The sequence below is a fragment of the Humulus lupulus genome, chromosome 4 (genome assembly GCF_963169125.1).
Source record: "Humulus lupulus chromosome 4, drHumLupu1.1, whole genome shotgun sequence".
Lineage (NCBI taxonomy): Eukaryota > Viridiplantae > Streptophyta > Magnoliopsida > Rosales > Cannabaceae > Humulus > Humulus lupulus.
In genome coordinates this window covers 183732211-183753822 of record NC_084796.1, presented here as the reverse complement: position 1 = coordinate 183753822, position 21612 = coordinate 183732211, and the positions used below count along the sequence as shown (strand labels likewise).

At 32.4% G+C, this 21612-nt stretch overlaps 1 protein-coding gene across 1 annotated transcript; it reads right to left on the bottom strand.

Annotated features, from left to right (window-relative positions):
* Positions 1–14924: 14924 nt before the first annotated feature.
* Positions 14925–15895, bottom strand: LOC133831014 (fasciclin-like arabinogalactan protein 11). Its single transcript, XM_062261173.1, has one exon. The coding sequence runs from the start codon at positions 15821–15823 to the stop codon at positions 15059–15061; it is 765 nt and encodes a 254-aa protein (XP_062117157.1). The 5' UTR covers positions 15824–15895; the 3' UTR covers positions 14925–15058.
* Positions 15896–21612: the final 5717 nt, after the last annotated feature.

Sequence of the window (21612 nt, the reverse complement as noted above, 5' to 3'; positions counted from 1 at the left end):
CCAATGCTATTTCTTCTCCTTGGTTACTTAACACCGGCGCCTCCCATCATGTCACCCATGACCTCTCTAACTTAGCCTTGCACTACCCTTACAATGGCACAAAAGAAATTGTCATCGGTGATGGCACAAGGATCCCAATTTCTCACACTCGTTCTACTTCCTTTCCTATTTCCTCTTCTAAATCTCTATCATTATCTAATGTTTTATGTGCACCCTCTATGAAACATAATATCATCTCTATTTCACAACTTTGCTCAGAAAACAATCTTCTCATTGAATTTTCTTCTAATTCCTTTGTTGTGAAGGATCGTCTCACGGGAGCACACTCCTCATGTAGAGTCCAAGAACTTTACTTAGCTAATTATTTAGTAGTATTATAGTATGTATAGTATTATCTTTGTTACTGTGGATTTTTGGTTCAGACCGGGAATTATTTGGACACTCATAGTAGTACTTATAGATTTTCTAAGTTTAATCTATAGTTTAAGAATATTAAGTTAACCTAAGGTTTGATTAATGTGACTAATATTAAGGATTATATTTATTATACTATTAGGTTTAGATATCAACCAATAGGATTTTAAGCACATGTTATGAATGGTAATTAAGGATTAAGTGTTTTTTTGAGGATTAAATTTAATAAGGAGTAAAGTTTGAATGTTATAGGGTCAGTCAGCAGCTTTGAATACGTTGAGGGCTTAGTCAAGGCTGTTTACTCCATTCAAACTTAGCTAAAAATGTGTAATTTCGTGTTTAATTATTCAGCGTGTGCCGATATATCGCAGCTATAGGGGGCGATATATCGCAGCACGTAGATACGGAAAACACGAGACGATGCACGGTCGCGTCGGGCATACTGGCCCAGGCGATATATCGCCTACAGGGGGCGATATATCGCCTCCTCCAGCATAAATTCAAACACTTTTGAATTCTTTTCCTTTCAGCCATTCAAACTCCTCCATAAGTCCAGCATCTTTTGAACGAGTCTTCAGCCTCTGCTGAACGATTATTCAAATGATTTTCACCTAAAAAGCCATTATTTTTATTCAAGTAAAATCAAGATACTTTCATTCCCAAACTCTATAAATAGGACCTAGTACCCAGCCATTATTCACCTTTTGCTCTAAGTTCAGAAGCTGCTAGTGTTAAGTGAGTGTGAGAGTGTAAACACCTGGTTTGGGAAAATCATAAGCTTAAACATCATAAGCTTATCAAACACTTTGGGAAGTGAGGTTCTATAGTATTTCGGTTGAGGTGTAGATTGGTCTTTCAAGTCTTTGAGGTAACCAAAACTCTAGTTCATTTCTGTATTATGTTATTTTCTTTCTCATAGTCTTCTACTCAATCTCTAACCTTAATCTTCATTTTGGTTAGGGAATCTAAGTTCTTGAGCACATAAGTTTCGGTAAGCATGTTTCTCAAATGGTTTAGTCTTTCCATCCCTTTCATTTCATCTCCTTTCTTCTTTAGACTCACTCTTTCTAATGGTTATTAGGAGTGTTCCAAAAGGTCCCAACTCAGTCCACATATCCCGGTAACTTTGGTAAGGAAAATAGGATAGAATCTATATGTTCATTGCTTATGTTATCTTATGTGTTATGTTATGTTATATGATATATGTTATGAATGTGTATGTTTGTAGGCTTGGGCTTATGCCCTATTTGACTAACGAGACCCCAAAAAGATTATGGGCATATGCCTACTTAGCTAGTAGGACCCCATTAATCTTATGGGCATAAGCTTGTTTAATCTATGGGACCCCAAGTAATAATGGCCATTATAATAAGTGTATTAAGTGTTATGATATGTCTTTACGTTTATTATGAAATTTATGTGTATGACTATGTGTTAGATTTTCCTTGCTGGGCATTAGGCTCATTCCTTTCTGTTTTATGTGTAGGAAAATAAGCTTTAGAGGCGGTAAGATTCGTGACGCTTAGAGGATGTGTATCGATGGTGAATGGAGTCAAGGGGGCCGAGCGTTATTCGATTCGAGGATGTAGTCTTGTTTATGTTTTTATGGTTTTAGATGTATTTTCTGGATTTTCTATGTAACTCTTTTACTTTAAGTTATTTTTGTTTTAAAGACAATGGGTACCCATATCCTACTTATTTTTATGAAAGTAACCTTTGTTTCTACAAGTTTATAATAAATTATGGTATTTTCGCAAATGTATGTTTTAGTAAGAATTTGTATGTATAGTTCGATAATGGTCCAAGAGTCTAGATTAGTGGGTCATTACACCTCACGGGACCAACTAGGCATGGCATCTACGAATGACCCTCCTTTCTTGCACCCATCTTAGCACTATCCAGCGTCACAACTTCAGCTATAGATTGGCATCATCACCTTGGCCATCCATCACTGTTTATTTTTAAAAGTTTAGCGTCCACCTTTAGTCTTGATCTTTCTAGCAATTTTTCCTTCAATTGCAATGCTTGTCAATGTAATAAGAGCCACAAGCTCCCTTTTAGTACATCAACTATGATTTCTCAATCACCACTTGATCTCCTTTACACTGATTTATGGACTTCTCCAATTTATTCTATTGATGGGTTTAAATATTATGTCATATTCGTAGATCATTTTACCAAATATATTTGGCTCTATCCTCTAAAGGATAAATCAGACACAAAATAAGTTTTTATTAGGTTCAAAGCTCTAGTGGAAAAATATTTTGAGAAAAACATCGAAGTCATTTATTCAGAAAATGGAGGGGAATATCAGTCCTTATCATCTTATCTCACTACTGATGGAGTCTCTCATCTCACATCTCCTCCACACTGTTGGGTTTTATGCCCTTATAAAACCATATCGGACATGTAGCATGATTTCATATTGTCAATAAAAGTAGTAGAAATCATTTAGTTTGACAACTGTGTTGCTTGCTTGTTTTATTACATGATTATTGAAATAATACAAACATTTATAAAATCCTGAACATATGGATAGTTACAATTATAGTGACTAGGTCACAGTGGATTATAGTTGTAATTATATGTTTAAAAGAACGAGTCCTAAGATTAGATCAGTCCATTGGATTTTCACTGATTAGGCAATCTACGATATGATCTACTTACACATTCAGGGCGTGATGTCTTGTCCAAGGCTTCGACCAAGTAGATAAGATCGGATGTATTTAGTTACATCGGACTAGGACCGATATTGATTATTGATTGATAAATAAGTATCGTTGTTATCAAATCTAATCAATGTTACAACGTTGACCATATATTAAGTCGATCTTAATTCTGAGTGATAATATTATGCTAATTATATTATTTAAATCTTTTGAATTGTTCGTTACCAGCTTACCCTACGGTCTAGCCCATACTTACATCTTGGAGATTTATCAGTGTAATTGAGTGGGAGTATTATTCATAGATACGAAATCTATAACTTCTGTATGAGAAGTGAAAAGATGATTTCCTTAATTGCTTTGTTCAAAAGGTTAAATGATTGAGATCTCACTTCTGTGATTAAGTTCACGGAAATATCATTTATAAAGAACTTAGTGGGAGTTAAGGATAAAATACTGATGAGGGGTAAAACGGTAATTTGCACCCAGCTCGTTAGTAAGTCATCGATAGAGGATTGACTGATTGTAATGGTTATAACAATGGATAACGTATTTATGGTTTTGAAAATAAGTTCTATGAATTCAAGAGTTCAATTCCGAGTCTATAGTGGAGTCACGAGGAATTAATAAGGTAGTGAAATTATTCGTAAATAAATTCACGGTAACTTGTTGGAGCTTGATTTCATGGATCCATGATTCCCGCATCACCTTTGAGTAAATCATCTAGAATGTCTCAATTAATTGATTTAATTATCAATTAGGATTTTTAAAGTTGACTAGGTCAACTTTGGAAAATTTACAGAGATATGAGATTTAGAAAATAAAAGAGAATCTTTGGGTAAATTTATGAATATTGATAAATTTGTATCAATATAAATAAATAATATTAAATCAAGTTTCAAATTATAATTAGTTAATTTGAATAAGGATTTAATTAATTAATTAAAAAATAAAAAAATAAAAGGTTTTGAATTTAGGCCCAGTTGGGATTTAAATTCAAAACAAAGAGATTGGCGCCAAGTCCATTTATGGCAGCCCAAGGCTTTTATTTTTGTTTATTATTTTTAATTAATTTAAATTTAAATAAATCTCATTAAGTTCCCTATATAAGGAATATGATATCTAGGGTTTTTATAAGCAAGTGAGTTTCAGTTGATTGGTAAGTAAAAACCTAGACAGTGTAACCTTTCTTGGCCACTCTTTCTTCTTCTTCTCTTCAAGATCTCTATCTCATGTGTTGAGAATCAGCCCACACTAGTTCTAGGTTGATCAAAGGCTTGGTGAGGAAGACTGTGTTGCTGATCTTGTTCAATCTCTTGATAATACCCTGCTACAGAAAGGAATCAAGAGTTAGAGAGATTGAAGGATGGAGTTGTTCCAGTTCCGCTGCGTAATGTAAGTTTTTACTTTACTATGTATTTGTATCGATTTCATAGGAGCATGTTCTAGGAATTTGCATGTTTGTTTGATAATATGTAAATTGCATAAAAATAAATAAAGATCCTGCAATGATTTTTTCCAACAATTGGCCTCAGAGCCATAGGTTGCTAGTTTATTTTCATGAATGAACATGTATGAAATTGATTGATATGTTAGATGTTAATTGGATGGTACATGTTATTGGTGTATGTGTTATGTTTTCTTATGTAAATTTAGCAATAATTTGGTTGTTTATTACTTGTTTTGGATTTAAAAACTGCACATATTTTTTTTGGACTGTTTTTTGCAATGTGTGTGCTGGGCACGCATGGAGCCGCCGCCGGGACCCGGGGCGTACGGACGCCGTATGGATCTGTACGGACGTCCGTACGACGTCGGTGCCGGAACCCGCGCGCGGCATTTTTTCGCAAAAAAAAAATTTAATTTTTTTTTAAAATTGGATATTTTGTGCAGTTAGGTTTAAAATATTTAAAATTGATTATCTGATAATTTTATAGATATTTTTTCTTTTTAAAATATTTTGAATTTGTTATCTGATAATCAGGACATTCTAAGATATATTTTTTATTTTCTTATAAATAAAATATTAAAATTAGTTATCTGATTATTCAAGATATTTTTATTGTTTGCAATATTTATAATTAGTTATTAGATAATACTAGATATTTTAAATTTGGTTAAAAGATATTTTGATATTTTAAAATTTGTGAAAATATTTAAAAATAAAATATATTTTCATTCCTAACAACTTAACAACCTTGGTTAAATTAATTATTTGAAATTGAATTTTATTTGATAAATTCTATTTTAATTAATTTAATATTTTGTAACTTGTTTAATTAATTATATTGAATTTTGTCCAATGAATTCTATGTTAATTAATTATGGTATTTTACAAAATAGTATATTGTTGTGGTATATTTGTATAATTTAATAATACATGCTTATATAGTAACATGTTAGGCTCATCCAATTATTAACATATCAAGCATCATTATTAAGTTATTTTTTGCATTTGGGCTTTAAATATAAGTATAATGATGGCCCAATTTTTGCGTTTAAAAAAATGTGGGAAAACTCAAATAAAACTTTCATAGAATGTTAGGTTTTATTTGGGCCCAATTGAACATGCAAAGTTTAAATTCCTCTCTTGTGGGTGGTTCCACTTATGAAGGCTCATTTGCTTTGCATTACTAGATTGAGCCTAATCAATTGAATAACAATTAATAAAACAAATGTTCAAATTCCTGTCTTTTTGGGCTTTGTGTGGAAGTTAGGGAGCCTTAGTAGTGGGCCTGACATACTGAACCCAGCTCTCCTCCATGCAAGCTCGAATTGTTAAGGCCCATTTACCTAGGTTGGACTTAATTGTATTAGGTTATTCCTTTTAGTTGGGCCTAATAATTGATTAGAAACATATTAATTATAATTTTTGGATTAATTTTCAATGGTAATTTTAAAATTAATGGAAAAATTATAAATTATGGTTTGTTGATTATTTTTATAATTTGGCGAACCTTAGTTGGTTTATTGATTATTTTGATAATTTGGAAAACCTAAGTTGATATTTTTCAAAAATAATAAAATACTAAAATATTTAATAATGAGTTTTAAAAAATTTCAATTCGATCTCCACCGTTGATTTAACAAGGTTAGAGTTCAGTGGGGCCTCATGGCGCTTTGATTTCGTCTCCCTATGGAAGGTGTTCACTGGACTTCTTAACATGGTTAAATTTCCTAGGATAGATGGACCTTCTATAGACTCAACCCTACAGTGACTATAGGAATTAAGTCTGTAATAATCAAAACCGTGGGTCAAACTCATAAAGTAAGAAATATTTGTGACTCTCGCCTACCGGGACACATGAGTTTTCGTTACTTTGATCGGATGGAATAGGTAGTTAATAAAAGTCTATGACGTTTTATTAATTGAGATGTTTCCCTATTTAAATACGTGAATATTTGTGACTCTCGCCTACCGGGACACATGGGTTCATGGCTAGCTAAAGTACCTAAGAAATAGAAGATAAGTGTTTTAGTATTTTGCTTATCTTAAAACATTTTGTATGTTATGCTATTTCTAAAATATTTAATGAATAAATATTTGTCAAGCAATGCGTTGATTTCTACTTAGTTGATAATAGAAGCTCTAGGCTTCCCACCTCATACTCCCTCTGATCTCTAAAATGTTACTCTATGGTGAGAACCTCACGAAATGTTTGTCCAACATCAACATTGTGTTGATTTTAGACAACATCGAGTTCATGATAATCAAAGATATTCCTATTTTTCCCATGCAACGATCACCAAATCCTTCCAAGAGGATTGTTGATGGTAATTCGAGCAAATGGAAGAATGTTAATACTACTAAGCAAGCTCAAGGAGAAGCTGCTTTGAGCTTCTTCTTCGAAGAGCAAAGAGGAAGAAATTCATACAAAAAGAACAAGAAGTCAACTGGCAAGGCACCAAATGCTGCAAAGCATCTTGGAGCAAGGTCTGATTATAAGTACACAAAAAGTGGAGTGTTTCCAACTGCAAGGAAACTGGGAATTGGAACAAGATTGCCCAGAACTCAAGGCATATGGAATCCAAAATAATTAAATTTTTCTTGGATGCATGTGATTTTAGAGGATGATACTTCGGTTTTGGATCGCTGAATCACAATTCACTAAACATACATGTACCTTTTTACACTTTTAACATTGGGAAAGCCATGAAGGATAAAAAGCCACGACTTGGTATCCATCAAGGGTTGTTCGTATCAAACAAGGAAAAAGGATAAGCTTAAATGAATTTCGGAAATAAATATATTGTTTTAAGACAATGTTTATTTTATTCCAATTTTCAATGGAAATTTTAATTTAAGTTTTTCTTATTACATCAACAACAATTTGTAGTTACTTTCACAAGTAATAAAATCCTATTTCTTTAAATGGATGTGAATTGTGGGGTGGATGTATGAAAAACAGGCTATACCTATTGCAACTAAATGAATGGTATGTTATAAATAATGAGTTGTTTAAGACAGCTAATTCTAGGACCGTTAAACGACAAAAGGTCAATAACGTTAGAAATGACATACCTTTGGCATTTTCGCTTTGGTCATATTTGTTATGATAGGATTCAAAGACTAACAAAGGCTGGGCCTTTGAGGGAACTCACCTAGGGTGACCTACTTGTTTGTGAATCTAATCTCGAGGGCAGAATGACAAAGCGTCCATTCTCTATGAAAGGAGAAAGGGACAAGGAACCACTAGGGCTAGTATGTTCAAATGTCTGGGGACATATGAATGTTCAAGCGAGGGGTGGTTATGAGTATTTCGTCACCTTCATCGATGATTTCTCTAGAGACTCATGTAAGTACCTAAAGCATAGGAATTCTGCGAATTTGTTAAGAAGTTCAAATAATTCATTGCTATGGCTTTAAAACCAAATTAGGTAAAACGTTAAAGATCTTGCGATCTGATAGGGGTGGAGGATATTTGAATAATCAGAACCAAGATCATTTAATTGAACTTGAAGATTTGTTTAAAACAACTGCCCCAAGGACTCCGCAACAGAACAGTGTTGTTGAGCGGTGTGAATCGCACGTTTATGAAAATGTGTGTTCTATGATAAGCTATTAAACTCTACCAACTTCTTACCTAGATCTTTTCTGGAGACATACTACCTAAACCGCATATGATATTTTTTTTTAAATGTTGTGCCATCTCAAAAGCTGTCTCCAAGACACCACTAGAATTATGAAATGGTCGTGAACCTGGTTTACGTCATTATGGAATTTGGTGGTGTCATGTTTATGTCATGAGGAAAAAGGTAGAAAGCTAGAACAATGAGCTGAGGGTTTGCTTGTTTGATGGCTATTCTAAAGGTACTCAGGGTGGTCTGTTTCATAGTCCAGTAAACAAGAAAGTGTTTGGCTCTACAAATGCTACTTTTCTGGATAACAACTACATAATGAATTTCAAGTCTCATAGCAAAATAGTATTAGATGGAAAAACGATAAATTATTGTTCCATCCTTACCGACGCAAGTCGATGAAAACAAGGTACATTTAGAACCACTAATCCAAGTCAGAAAGTTACGATGCCTCGTCATAGTGGGAGGATTTCTCAGAACCCGGTACCTATGATATGGATAGTGAAACCCACAAGTTGGTTGGGGACACAAGTAACAATGATTCGTTGGCCTTTAAAATAGGAAATGGGTAAGTCTGAAAGGGATTTTTGACTCAAAGCCAAGTACCAGGTAATAAAGTCTAAGTACTATTAATTTGTCTGAGATCTTGTAGATGTGCCACTGGACTTTAGGCCCATGGGGTGCAAGAGGATCTATAAGAAGAAGAGAGGAGCTGATAGAAAGGTCGAGACATTAAAGGCTCGACTCGTGGCAGAGAGAGAAATTTGACTTAGAGAAAACTTTTTCTCCAGTAGCCATGTTAAAATTCATTAAGTATACTCTTATCCATAACCACAACTCTTGATTAAGAGATAAGGCAAATAGACATCAAAGAAGCATTTTTAACGGCTATCTTAATGAGACAATTAACATGCATCAATCAGAAGGATTTAAAGTAGTTGGACAAGAAATTCGGCAAGCTGAGTAAGTCAATCTATGGACTTAAACAAGCTTTGCGCTCCTGGAACTTAAGGTTAAATGGAAACATTAAGACCTGAGTTTTTGAACAAAATGTAGTTGATCCTTGTGTTTGACAACTTAGGGAAAAAGACATTGTGGTGTTTTGAATCCTTTTATGTAGATGATATCTTATTCATTGGAAACAATGCCAAGAAATTTTCAAACATAAAGAACTGGCTAGAAACAAAATTCCATATTTCGTTGTAGCAAGTCGTGTTCTTGGTATCTAGAACATCGGGGAAATAAATAACTGAACTTTAGCTCTAACTCAAGCGACCTACTTTAGTGAGGTGCTTGGTCATTACTCTGTAACAAATTATGAGAAAGGATGTTTAGTGTCTTGACATGGAATTTATTTTTCTAAGCAGCAGTCTCCACAGACTCCTCAAGAGAAAGAAAAGATGTAACGAATTCCTTATGCATTTGAAATTAGAAGTCTAATGCATGCTATGTTGTGTGTTGTGATCGAAGATCTTCTATGCAGTGGGAGTGGTGAGCAAGTGTCAGTAAAACTTTTGAAATAAACAATAAATGGAAGTCGGTATCTTTGATGGACTAGAGACTATATATTAGTCTTTCCAGGTGGATCTTTGTACCTGTTAGGCTACACATATTCAAATTTTAGACTGATGTTGATGACAAGAAGTCTACTTCTGGAAAATGTGTTTACTCTTGTGGGTGGAGCTATGATTTGGAGAAGCGTTAAGCTATCTGCCATTTTAGAATCCATTTTGGAGGCTGAGTACATAGCTGCGTCTATGGCGGCTAAGGAAATAGTCTGGGTAAGGAAGTTCTATACGGATCTCGGTGTTATTCCAGAAATGGATAAACCACTCATTTTCTCTAGTGACAGTAATGAGGCAATAGCGAATTTGAAAGAACCTCGAATATATAAAAGAGCAAAACATATAGAGAGAAAGTACTACATTATCGAGGATGTGTGGCGAAGGTGTGAAGTGAAGGTGATGAAGATAGCATTGTAAGGCAATCTTTCATATCCCTTTACAAAGATATAAGCAGAAAATATAATTGTGAAGCATGTAGAATGCATGGTTTTGAGAAACATGTCCCATTTGTTTTAAAAGGGCAAGTGGGAGTTTGTTGGGTTTTATGCCCTTATGAAACCATGTCGGACATGTAGTACGACTTCATATTGTCAATAAAAGTAGTAGAAATCATTTAGTTTGACAACCGTGTTGCTTGCTTGTTTTATTACATGATTATTGAAATAATACAAACATTTATAAAATCCCGAACATATGGATAGTTACAATTATAGTGACTAGGTCACAGTGGATTATAATTGTAATTATATGTTTAAAAGAACGAGTCCTAAGATTAGATCAGTCCATTGGATTTTCACTGATTAGGCAATCTACGATATGATCTACTTACACATTCAGGGCGTGATGTCTTGTCCAAGGCTTCGACCAAGTAGATAAGATTGGATGTATTTAGGTACATCGGACTAGGACCGATATTGATTATTGATTGATAAATAAGTATCGTTGTTATCAAATCTAATCAATGTTACAACGTTGACCATATATTAAGTCGATCTTAATTCTGAGTGATAATATTCTGCTAATTATATTATTTAAATCTTTTGACTTGTTCGTTACCAACTTACCCTACGGTCTAGCCCATACTTACATCTTGGAGATTTATTAGTGTAATTGAGTGGGAGTATTATTCATAGATACGAAATCTATAACTTCTGTATGAGAAGTGAAAAGATGATTTCCTTAATTGCTTTGTTCAAAAGGTTAAATGATTGAGATCTCACTTCTGTGATTAAGTTCACGGAAATATCATTTATAAGGAACTTAGTGGGAGTTAAGGATAAAATACTGATGAGGGGTAAAACGGTAATTTGCACCCAGCTCGTTAGTAAGTCATCGATTGAGGATTGACTGATTATAATGGTTATAACAATGGATAACGTATTTATGGTCTTGAAAATACGTTCTATGAATTCAAGAGTTCAATTCCGAGTCTATAGTGGAGTCACGAAGAATTAATAAGGTAAATAAATTATTCGTAAATAAATTCACGGTAACTTGTTGGAGCTTGATTTCATGGATCCATGGTCCCTGCATCACCTTTGAGTAAATCATCTAGAATGTCTCAATTAATTATTTTAATTATCAATTAGGATTTTTAAAGTTGACTAGGTCAATTTTGGAAAATTTACAGAGATATGAGATTTAGAGAATAAAAGAGAATCTTTGGGTAAATTTATGAATATTGATAAATTTGTATCAATATAAATAAATAATATTAAATCAAGTTTCAAATTATAATTAGTTCATTTGAATAAGGATTTAATTAATTAATTAAAAAATAAAAGGTTTTGAATTTAGGCCCAGTTGGGATTTAAATTCAAAACAAAGAGATTGGCGCCAAGTCCATTTATGGCAGCCCAAGGCTTTTATTTTTGTTTATTATTTTTAATTAATTTAAATTTAAATAAATCCCATTAAGTTCCCTATATAAGGAATATGATATCTAGGGTTTTTATAAGCAAGTGAGTTTCAGTTGATTGGTAAGTGAAAACCTAGACAATGTAACCTTTCTTGGCCACTCTTTCTTCTTCTTCTCTTCAAGATCTCTATCTCATGTGTTGAGAACCAGCCCACACTAATTCTAGGTTGATCAAAGGCTTGGTGAGGAAGACTGTGTTGCTAATCTTGTTCAATCTCTTGATAATACCCTGCTACAGAAAGGAATCAAGGGTTAGAGAGATTGAAGGATGGAGTTGTTCCAGTTCCGCTGCGTAATGTAAGTTTTTGCTTTACTCTGTATTTGTATCAATTTCATAGGAGCATGTTCTAGGAATTTGCATGTTTGTTTGATAATATGTAAATTGCATAAAAATATATAAAGATCCTGCAATGATTTTTTCCAACACACACACCCCTGAACATAATGGCTTTGTTGAAAGACGACATCGTCATATTGTTGAAACGAGACTCTCTCTATTAACTCATGCTAAACTACCACTTGAATTTTGGTCCTATGCCTTTAGCATTGCTGCTTATCTCATCAATAGGCTCATTACACCCAAACTTTCCAATCGTTCCCCATATCATGTTCTCTTCAATTCACCGCCCAATTACTTCAAACTCTGTAGCTTTGGCAGCTTGTGCTACCCTTGGCTACGTCCCTATTCTTCTCATAAATTGGACCCCAAGTCTATGCCATGTATCTTTGTTGGGTACTCACCAACCCAAAGTGCCTATTACTGTCTTGACCCTACTACTCACAAAGTATGCACTTCTAGGCACGTAAAATTTGTAGAAACTGAGTTTCCCTATTCCAAACTCACTGTCAAACCAAGTATTTCTCCTCCACCTAACCCAGACCTATGGTGTCCACTCCAATTGCCTCTTTTGCCCACACCAATCACACCACCTAATATCTTGACCATGCCCGTCACCTCTAACTCCGACCAGCAGCTTCTAACCCCGCCCTATGCCCCATCGACACTCACCCCACAAATACAACCACAACCACAACCCGACCCGCCGCCACCTCAATCCTCTCCCCCTGGTGTTGTCACTCGTGCCAAGCACAATATTTTTAAACCAATTCAGAAACGGAACCTTAACACCACCATTCAACCTAAGCCAACTGAGCCAACATTTGTTGCACAAGCAGTCAAAGATCCATTGTGGCATCAAGCCATGCTTGATGAAATCTCAGCATTGCATACAAATGGTACTTGGGATTTAGTTCCTCCCGCACAAAGCAAAAATCTTGTCAAATACAAATGGGTGTTTCGCATCAAGTATAAACCTGATGGGAGTGTTGACAAATATCGCGCTTGCCTTGTTGCTAAAGGTTTTCAACAACGACCTGGTATTGACTATACCGAGACTTTTAGTCCAGTGGTAAAACCAGCAACTATTTGCACTCTTCTTGCTCTTGCAGTTACTAGCAATTGGCATCTCCAGCAGCTTGACATAAATAATGCATTTCTCAACGGTACACTTCATGAAGATGTATATATGTCTCAACCTCCCGAGTTTGTAAATAAAAAGTTCTCCAATCATGTTTGCAAGCTTCGGAAAGCTATCTATGGTCTCAAACAAGCATCCTGAGCATGGTACACTGAACTAGCGAACTTTATCTTGAGTTCGAGTTTCACTCGCACCATCTCTGATGCTTCCTTGTTCATTTTACATCATTCTACCTCTCATATTTATTTGCTTGTGTATGTTTATGATATCATTTTTACCGGCCCTAATACTACGAATATTGATGTATTCATAAAAAGCTTGGTAAACAGGTTCACTTTGAAAGATCTTGGCACACTATCTTACTTCTTGGGAGTTGAAGTAACGCCAACATCCAATGGTATTTTCCTCAATCAAAAGAAATACATTGTTGATCTCCTAGAGCGCATGCATATGCTTAATGCTAAGCTCGTCTCGACACCCATGGTGGTCAATAATTCGTTAACTCTCACTTCCGGCGAGTTACTTGATACTCCTACTGATTATAGAGCTGCTATTGGGAGTCTCCAATATCTTACACTCACCTGGCCCGATGTTGCATACGTCGTCAACAAGCTATCTCAGTTCATGCACAAACCAAGGAGTGTGCATTGGACTGCTCTGAAAAGACTTCTTCACTACTTGTGTGGTTCTTTAACCAAAGGAATTACACTCTTTCGTGATTCACCGCTAAACCTTCATGTATTTTCCGACGCTGATTGGGCTGGCAATAAGGATGATTACATATCTACAATGGGTCATATGGTTTTTCTCAGTCGTAACCCCATTCTTTGGAGCTCTAAGAAACAACGGTTTGTAGCACAATCATCTACAGAGGCTGAATATAAAGCAGTTGCTTCCACCACTGCGGAACTTATGTGGGTTCAAAATCTTCTTCGTGAACTTGGTATTCAGCTTCCTCACACCCCAGTCATATATTGTGACAACTTAGGTGCCACGTATCTTAGTGCAAATCCGGTGTTCCATTCCAAAATGAAGCATCTTGCACTTGCTTACCACTTTACTCGTGAGCAGGTTCAAAACGACACTTTACGAGTCACCCATGTACGGACTGGTGACCAACTTGCGGACTTTCTTACAAAACCTCTTGTTCGCTCTCGTTTTGAATCATTAATATCCAAGATCGGTCTCTCCCACAGATAGTCCATCTTGCGGGGGCATGTTAATATTATCATTATCTCTTAAGTTTATTGTATTTAATTGTTAGCATGTATATCGCTTCCCAGTTAATATATTTACTTAGTTTGTTTGTTAGCTAGGTTCACTTAGTCAAATGTTGTTAGACTTATTTCTATATATTCTGTATCCTGTTTTATTCTTGTATATATACATGTAATCGTTCTCATTATTGAAATAAGAAGATTGATAAAACCTTTTCATAGATATTGTCGTCTTTATAAGTTGATGTCGTTTTTTGCGAAACTGCTTGCTTAGTAAATTGTATCAGGGTATTTTTAGCATAAATTTTTCTTTTGTTAGTTTAGTCTCTAAGATTATTTTTTCACAATCAAATCATATAAAATATTATGTTTTAACAAGAACAATCGTATCTCCAAAAAAAAAAAAAGAACAATTGTTTTATTTTTTAAAATTACTAAGATCTAACCTTGCTCTATTTATTCATATACAATAACATTTAATATCAAAAGTAAACTTAATTATTTTTTAATATATATTTTTATTTATCTACTTGGATTTATCTTTTTTTTTTTACATAATTAACTTAAAGAGATTCAGCAGAAATTGATTATAAGAATAATAATAATAATTTCAAATTAATAAAACTTCAAAAGAGAATCGCCATTGTTCCAATGCCACACAAAGTAAAGAAAAAAAACTAAAAATCATCCAAAAATCAATATTAAAAAATATTACAAAAAATTAAAAGGCTGCAAGAAAAGCTGTTCCAACAACTAAAAGCCCAACAATACCACTAAATGGGCTTGATTTCAGGCCCAAAGCACCAGAATCGTCATCATCAGCGGGCCCCTTGGACTTGGCCGGAGCATCATCGGAATCCTGGTCAACACTCTTAACCGGCTTAGAATCAGCCACCGGCGCCGGCGCCGGAGCTTTAGCCACACCAAAAATATCTAAAGGAAGCAAAACCTGGTCGACCTCGAATACCGAAAGCTGTCCATCGGTATAGACGGTGTTACTGACGGTGGCATTGACCACGCCGGTGGTAATGTTCACTTGGTTACCAGTCGACGTCGTTACATTTAACGGGTACTGACCGTTTTCGCTGTTACCAGCTTGGGTGTGAATTGGGTTTGAGACGGTTTGGAATTGGGAGAGGGAATAGAAGGCCGGGAGGACATGGTACTGAACCAGGTGAAGTTGTTGTTCACTGGTCAAGGAGTTGAGAGTACCTGTCTTGAGGTTAGAAAAGGCTGAGTCAGTGGGTGCAAAGACGGTAATGCCCTGGGTTGAGCCACTGAGTTGGGAGTTGATTTGGTCAGATACTTGGGTACCCTTTAGAAGCTTGATGAATGTGGTGTATTGCCCTGCCTTTTTAAGAACGGCTATTATGTCAGCAGGGCCTCCCGGCGCCGGTGACTTTGCTGGACTTTGGCCGGAGGTGGGTGTGCAAAGGAGGAAAAGGGCTGTGGTCGATAGTAGGGCTAGTCTTGTAATTTTCTCCATTTTTTTTTATAACACTACAAAATAATATGAGTTCACTAATAAGTTTAGAGGAAGAGGATTGAGAGTTTAGTATGGTAAGGGGGGATTTTATATATTTTGATATTTGAATTGAGAAGGGTACTTTTGGTATTATATTTTAATTATTTTGGACGTTAGGTAAAAGAGTTTGTAAATTTAGGTAGAAAGATTGTATCAATTTATATATAAATATATACATTATAAAGATGGGAAAATATAATTTTGCTTGGTGATGCAGGAAAAACAGCAAAATGTATAGAAAAAAAAAAGGAGATTTGATTTTGCAATATGAGTGCAAAGTGGGTGAGAATGATGGGGCTATGTTTATACATTTGTTGTTGCTTGAGAAAACAGCTTCTAAATTTTTATGTTTTTGGGTACTGTTTTAGCATATCTTGTGGTACACCTAGTATGATTGGAATTGGGATGGGACCAAGTTTTGTTTAGCTTTCATTTCTATGAGCCCCCATTGATAATTATTACTCTTTTATTTTTGCTCAAAGGGAAGAGAATTTGCATTGTAACAACTATAAATAGTTTCTAGTGGTTGAAAGGTTTTAATCTTCAATCAACTCTTTGTACCAACTTCAATTAGAAAAATTGCTAAGTTTTGTTGCTATAAGAGCTTTTTTCAACTCTTAGTGCTACATGGCAGAGACTCATATTATGAACCCACTTATCAATAATATAACATTTTCGTACTATTTTGTGCTAGACCCACACTTGCTATGCATCACATACGGCAAAACATGTCATTTCTTACAAGGGGATACGTAATACGGCTTTAACTCTTCAAAACATTTTTTTTGTTTATAATCTTTCAAAAAAAATTATTTGTAATTATATAACATTGTAAGTTACTAATTTATGATAATATATATACTAAATTAACATAAAATGGTAATTTTATAATAAAAGCCAAAATCTACATGTATTAAAAAAATATATAGGTATTTTTTTCTTAATATTTTTGTATTTGACATTAAAATATCCCATAGTTTTTAAAGTTTTTAATTTTGAATTATTTACAAGGTTATTACTTATTATTATCATTTCAAATATTTTATTATAAATATATATATCATATATATATATTTGTGTATGAATATGAGTATCAAAGTTGGTATATTATCCTACTCTTTTTGGTTCTTTAGTGTTTCAGGGATTTCGGAAAGTTATCGATCCGAAGTGCTGGGTTTGGCAAAATCAAATGAACACAAAACATTTCTTAGAGTATTCATCACCAGTTTGCAGCAGCGTTCAAGTGAGTCAATTGGAGATCGAAATTAGGGGTGTTCATATAAACTACAAACTGCGGTTTGGAACCAAACCGCACCGCACCAAACCGCCAAAAACCGCAACCAATGAAATCGTTTTTTGATGGTTCGGTTTAACCAAACCACTCAACTTTAATGGTTTGGTCACCGTTTTTAATTTTTTAAAACTAATTAAACTGGACCGGACCGTGATTTTTCTAAAAATATAATTTTTAGAAATGATGGTTCAAGGGTTTGAAATCCTACACTTAAGTTATTATAAAGTCTACCAAACCATCAAAACCAAACAATTTAATTGTTTATGATATGTTTTTAGTAGTATTTAATACATGCACAAGTTTCTAAAACTAAAAAAAAAAAATGTAAAGTCCTACATTGTTTAGAAAGTAAATTTTTTTTTTCTCACTTCTATAAAATAATTCAAAATACTTAAACTTACAACAACAAAGACAATAAGCTACTTGTAGACTTTTATGGTCTTAAAAGTAAAGCTAAAATTATTATTATTTAAATACAATTATTTAGTTAATTATTTTATAATAAAAATAGTTTTAAATTTTAATAATTTGGTTATATGGTTAAAATCAAACCGCATCAAATCGTTTATTTATGGTTTGGTTTGGTTTGGTTTTTTTAATTTTAATGGTTTGGTTTGGTTTTTCATTTTGAAAAAACCGCATGAGTGGTTGGTTTAAAAATTCTTCTAAACCGCACTAAACAAAACCATGTACACTCCTAATCGAAATGAAATATAGCTTAAAAGGCTTATTAAATAAAAGAGACGAAGTAGTGTAGTGTTAATGGTTGAAATAGTTAAGGATAGATAGCAACTATCTTGATTTAACCCAATGTCTATCTCATAGGGGTGTTAATTGATCGGTTTGATCGGATTATTTATATTTTAATCAACTCAATGTAAAAACTGGGTTACAAAATATTCAACTCTAATCCGTCCAATTAAGAAAAAAAAAAGTTTAACTCATCCAATGTTTTAGGCGGTTTGGTTGGGTTAACCCGCCTAAACCAATCTTAAGTTTTTTTTTTTAAAAAAAATGTTCAAATAATTAGATTCAATAAACTAAAAGTATAATATACATCTTCCAAACTTAGACATATTATTCTAAATTGAAATTTTAAAACATTATTCTAAATTTATTGTTAAATTTTTTAAAATACATGTAATAATATGCGTAACATATGTATAAATAAATGAAAAAAAAACTCTTAATCGGTTTATTCAGATTATTTGGGCGGGTTGGTATAATTCTCAAACCGCCCAATATAATAATTGGGCGGTTTGAATTTTTGTTGGGTTATTCAGGTTGCATTTTTTGTCAGTTTTTTCGGTTTGATTTGGGCGGTTTATTCGGATTTAGCGGTTTGTAAAAACTTTTGTATAGCTCTACTCTCTCCATCTTCAAGATTTACAAAAATTCTTATTTTTCTTTAGATATAAGACTTCCTTATATATATATATATTTATTTATTTATTTATTTGAAAGGTAAGGAATATATTATTAATTATATAAAAAGATGGGGTGTAACTGAATTGTGGTGAAAAATCAACATTTACTCTGCATTTTCAACTTATTGGAACCTTTTCAATTTATTGGAAAATGTGTGTATTATTAGCTATACGCTTTCAATAAACAGAGGGACTTAGAGCACTCATATTGGCTCCTTTAAAATAGTTATATTTTAAAATTATAGCTCAAATGTGATAAAAAGGTTCTCCATTAAATGAGCTACTCTAATTTTTTTTTAGCTTAATACACTATTCATTAGTTACATGTAGAAACAACTATTCACTTCTTTATAAATATTTTTTTTTTCTAACTTTTCTATATATATGTTTGATATTAGGAATAATATTATATGGTTTTAGTGATTATTTTAAAACTTATATACATATTATTATTTTATATTTTGTTATAATTATTATATTGAGAATTATTTTTAAATTTTGTATTAATTTGTATTTTATTTATTTTGGAATAATCTAAAATAAAGTATAATTATATTTTGATATTATATAGGGATAAATATCATAAATATTAAAAGATATGAAAATACTATTGATAATGAAAGAAAAAAATTTAAATGAATAAAAAAATATATTTAAATGATATAGAGAAAAAATAGAGAAGCTGATGTATGGTGTAATGTAAAAGTTAGAGGTAAAATAGATAAAGTAGTGTTTTGATGATGTATTTTAAAGGATAGAGAAGAACATCTAATGGGAGTGCTCTTAGTTACTACAATTATTTATTAATAATTTTATAATATATTTTAGTGAAATTTTAAAAAATATGACTTTTATACTATCAATTTGCAAAAATATGGGAACTATATTTTTTTTAATTTGTATGAGAAAATTTATTAAAGAAAAAATTAAAATCTGAGAAACGCAATTAATAGCTAACTAAAATATGGAAATGCCACATTTTTTTTATCATATGTTTTCTTTGATTTTGAAGGTAATTTTATTTTATTTTTTTCCTTCATTTTTAATTATATTTTTTCCTTTCTTAGTTTTTCTTTCATTTATTCCTTTTAATTTTTTTTTCCTACCAATTTTCCCTTCACTACTTCTTCTCATTCTCAGTTGTATTCATTTATCTATTTTTTTTTCTTTCATTTGTATTATTTTATTTTTTTGTTTATATTTTTTCAGTTTTTTTTCTTCTTTATTTTTGTATTTATTATTTTCTCCTTCCATTTTTTTTTTATTTTTTCACAAATATGAGTTTTTTTTTCTTCTTCTATTTTTTTATACTAATTTTTTCATTCATATATTTTTTCTTTTCATTTTTCCATTATTTTCTTCTTCTTATTTTCATTTTTATTCATTCATCTATTTTTTTTCCTTCATCATTTCTTTTGTTTTGTTTTTTTTTCATATTTTTTAGTTTTTTTTCCTTCATTTTTTGTACTTATTCTTTTCTCATTCAATTTTCTTTTTTTCCCTTTTTTTCCACACATATTTTAACATTGCATAATTATTTTACTATTTTTTTTATTTATTATATTTTATTATTGTAATTTTTTTTTTATAGTTTTTTCCACTATATGTAAAAAATTCAAATAAATTTTTTCATCATTTTCTTTTTACTGTAACCCTTATAGGAACACCAAAATTTGGAAAGAAAGCTAATAAAAATATGAAAATGTGAATGGGTAACCAGTTACCCTGATGGGTGCATTCAAATCTAGAAAAAAAATTATATGAAGAAGATGGGAGAGAAAGGAAAAGGGTGCGGATCTGTTTTTTTTTTTTTTATCTTCAGATCTGTGGTAACTGGTTATCTTCCCGTTATTTGTGTGTATATTTATGGAGGTGACGGGTTACCTTCACGTTCTTTGTGTGCATATTTATGGAGGTGATGGGTTACCTTCACGTTCTGTTGTGTGTGTATATTTTTGGGTTCTTTATGGTAACTGGTTACCTATGTTACTAAATTCATAATTATTTCTTATTCCTTTTCTAATGAAGCGTTCTTCCTCTTTTTCCTCCAAATTTGATGTTTCTTTTCATATTTAACATGAGTAACCTGTCACCCCTCTTATGGTAATTGGTTACCCCTCCTGGTACATATTATTTAACCTAGCTTTAGGATTTTTTTTTACATAACTATAAAAAATCAATCAAGTAACTGGTTACTTTACCCAGTATTTGAAAAAAGAAACATAAAATCTAAAAAAAAAGGAAAAATGTTTATAATAAATAAAAAATAATTTTAAACACAATTCATATTACAAAAAAAAAGGCAAAACAACAAAGAAAAATTTAATATAAAATTAGTAATATAAAAAAAAAAACAAATAAGCAAAAAAAAAATCAAATTACAAACATACCCTTCCAAAATAATAAAACTTGATTAAGAGTAATACTATGGCATAAACCAATTTTAATACAAAAATATGGGAAAATAAACCCATAAAAGTGAAAATTCTTAACAAAAGCCATAGAATAACTTTTTTTTTGAAAAAAAAGCCATATTTTTGCACACTCTATTAAGAATCCAGTATAAAATGTAATTTCCTCTATATTTTATTAATAATTTCAAACAGTCCAAGTTTGTGTAAGAAAAGGTAGGTTAGTAAAAAATACAAGGTAATTCTGAAGTAGTTTCTCCTGAGGGGACTATCAATGTATCTTGGTGTTTTTGGTTTTATATTTTAATATAATGTTTGATTGAATAAATAAGTATTACAAAAAATGATAATTTAATCTAATGGGGGAATATTATATTATTTTAAATAATATAGTATTAGATTAAATAATGTGACAAAATGTTATTTGTCACACAAATGTGATTTGTCACACCTTGTAACATATTATTGAGAGTTACAAAATTGGATACATGTGTGTACCTAAATGTAACATATTTTGGAGTTACAAAATTAGTTACTGTTGACGCCGTTTTAAGTCAACTTAATTATGCAGAGCAATTAAATAAGAAAAAAAAAAGAAAAGTAAGAGATTTTTTATGT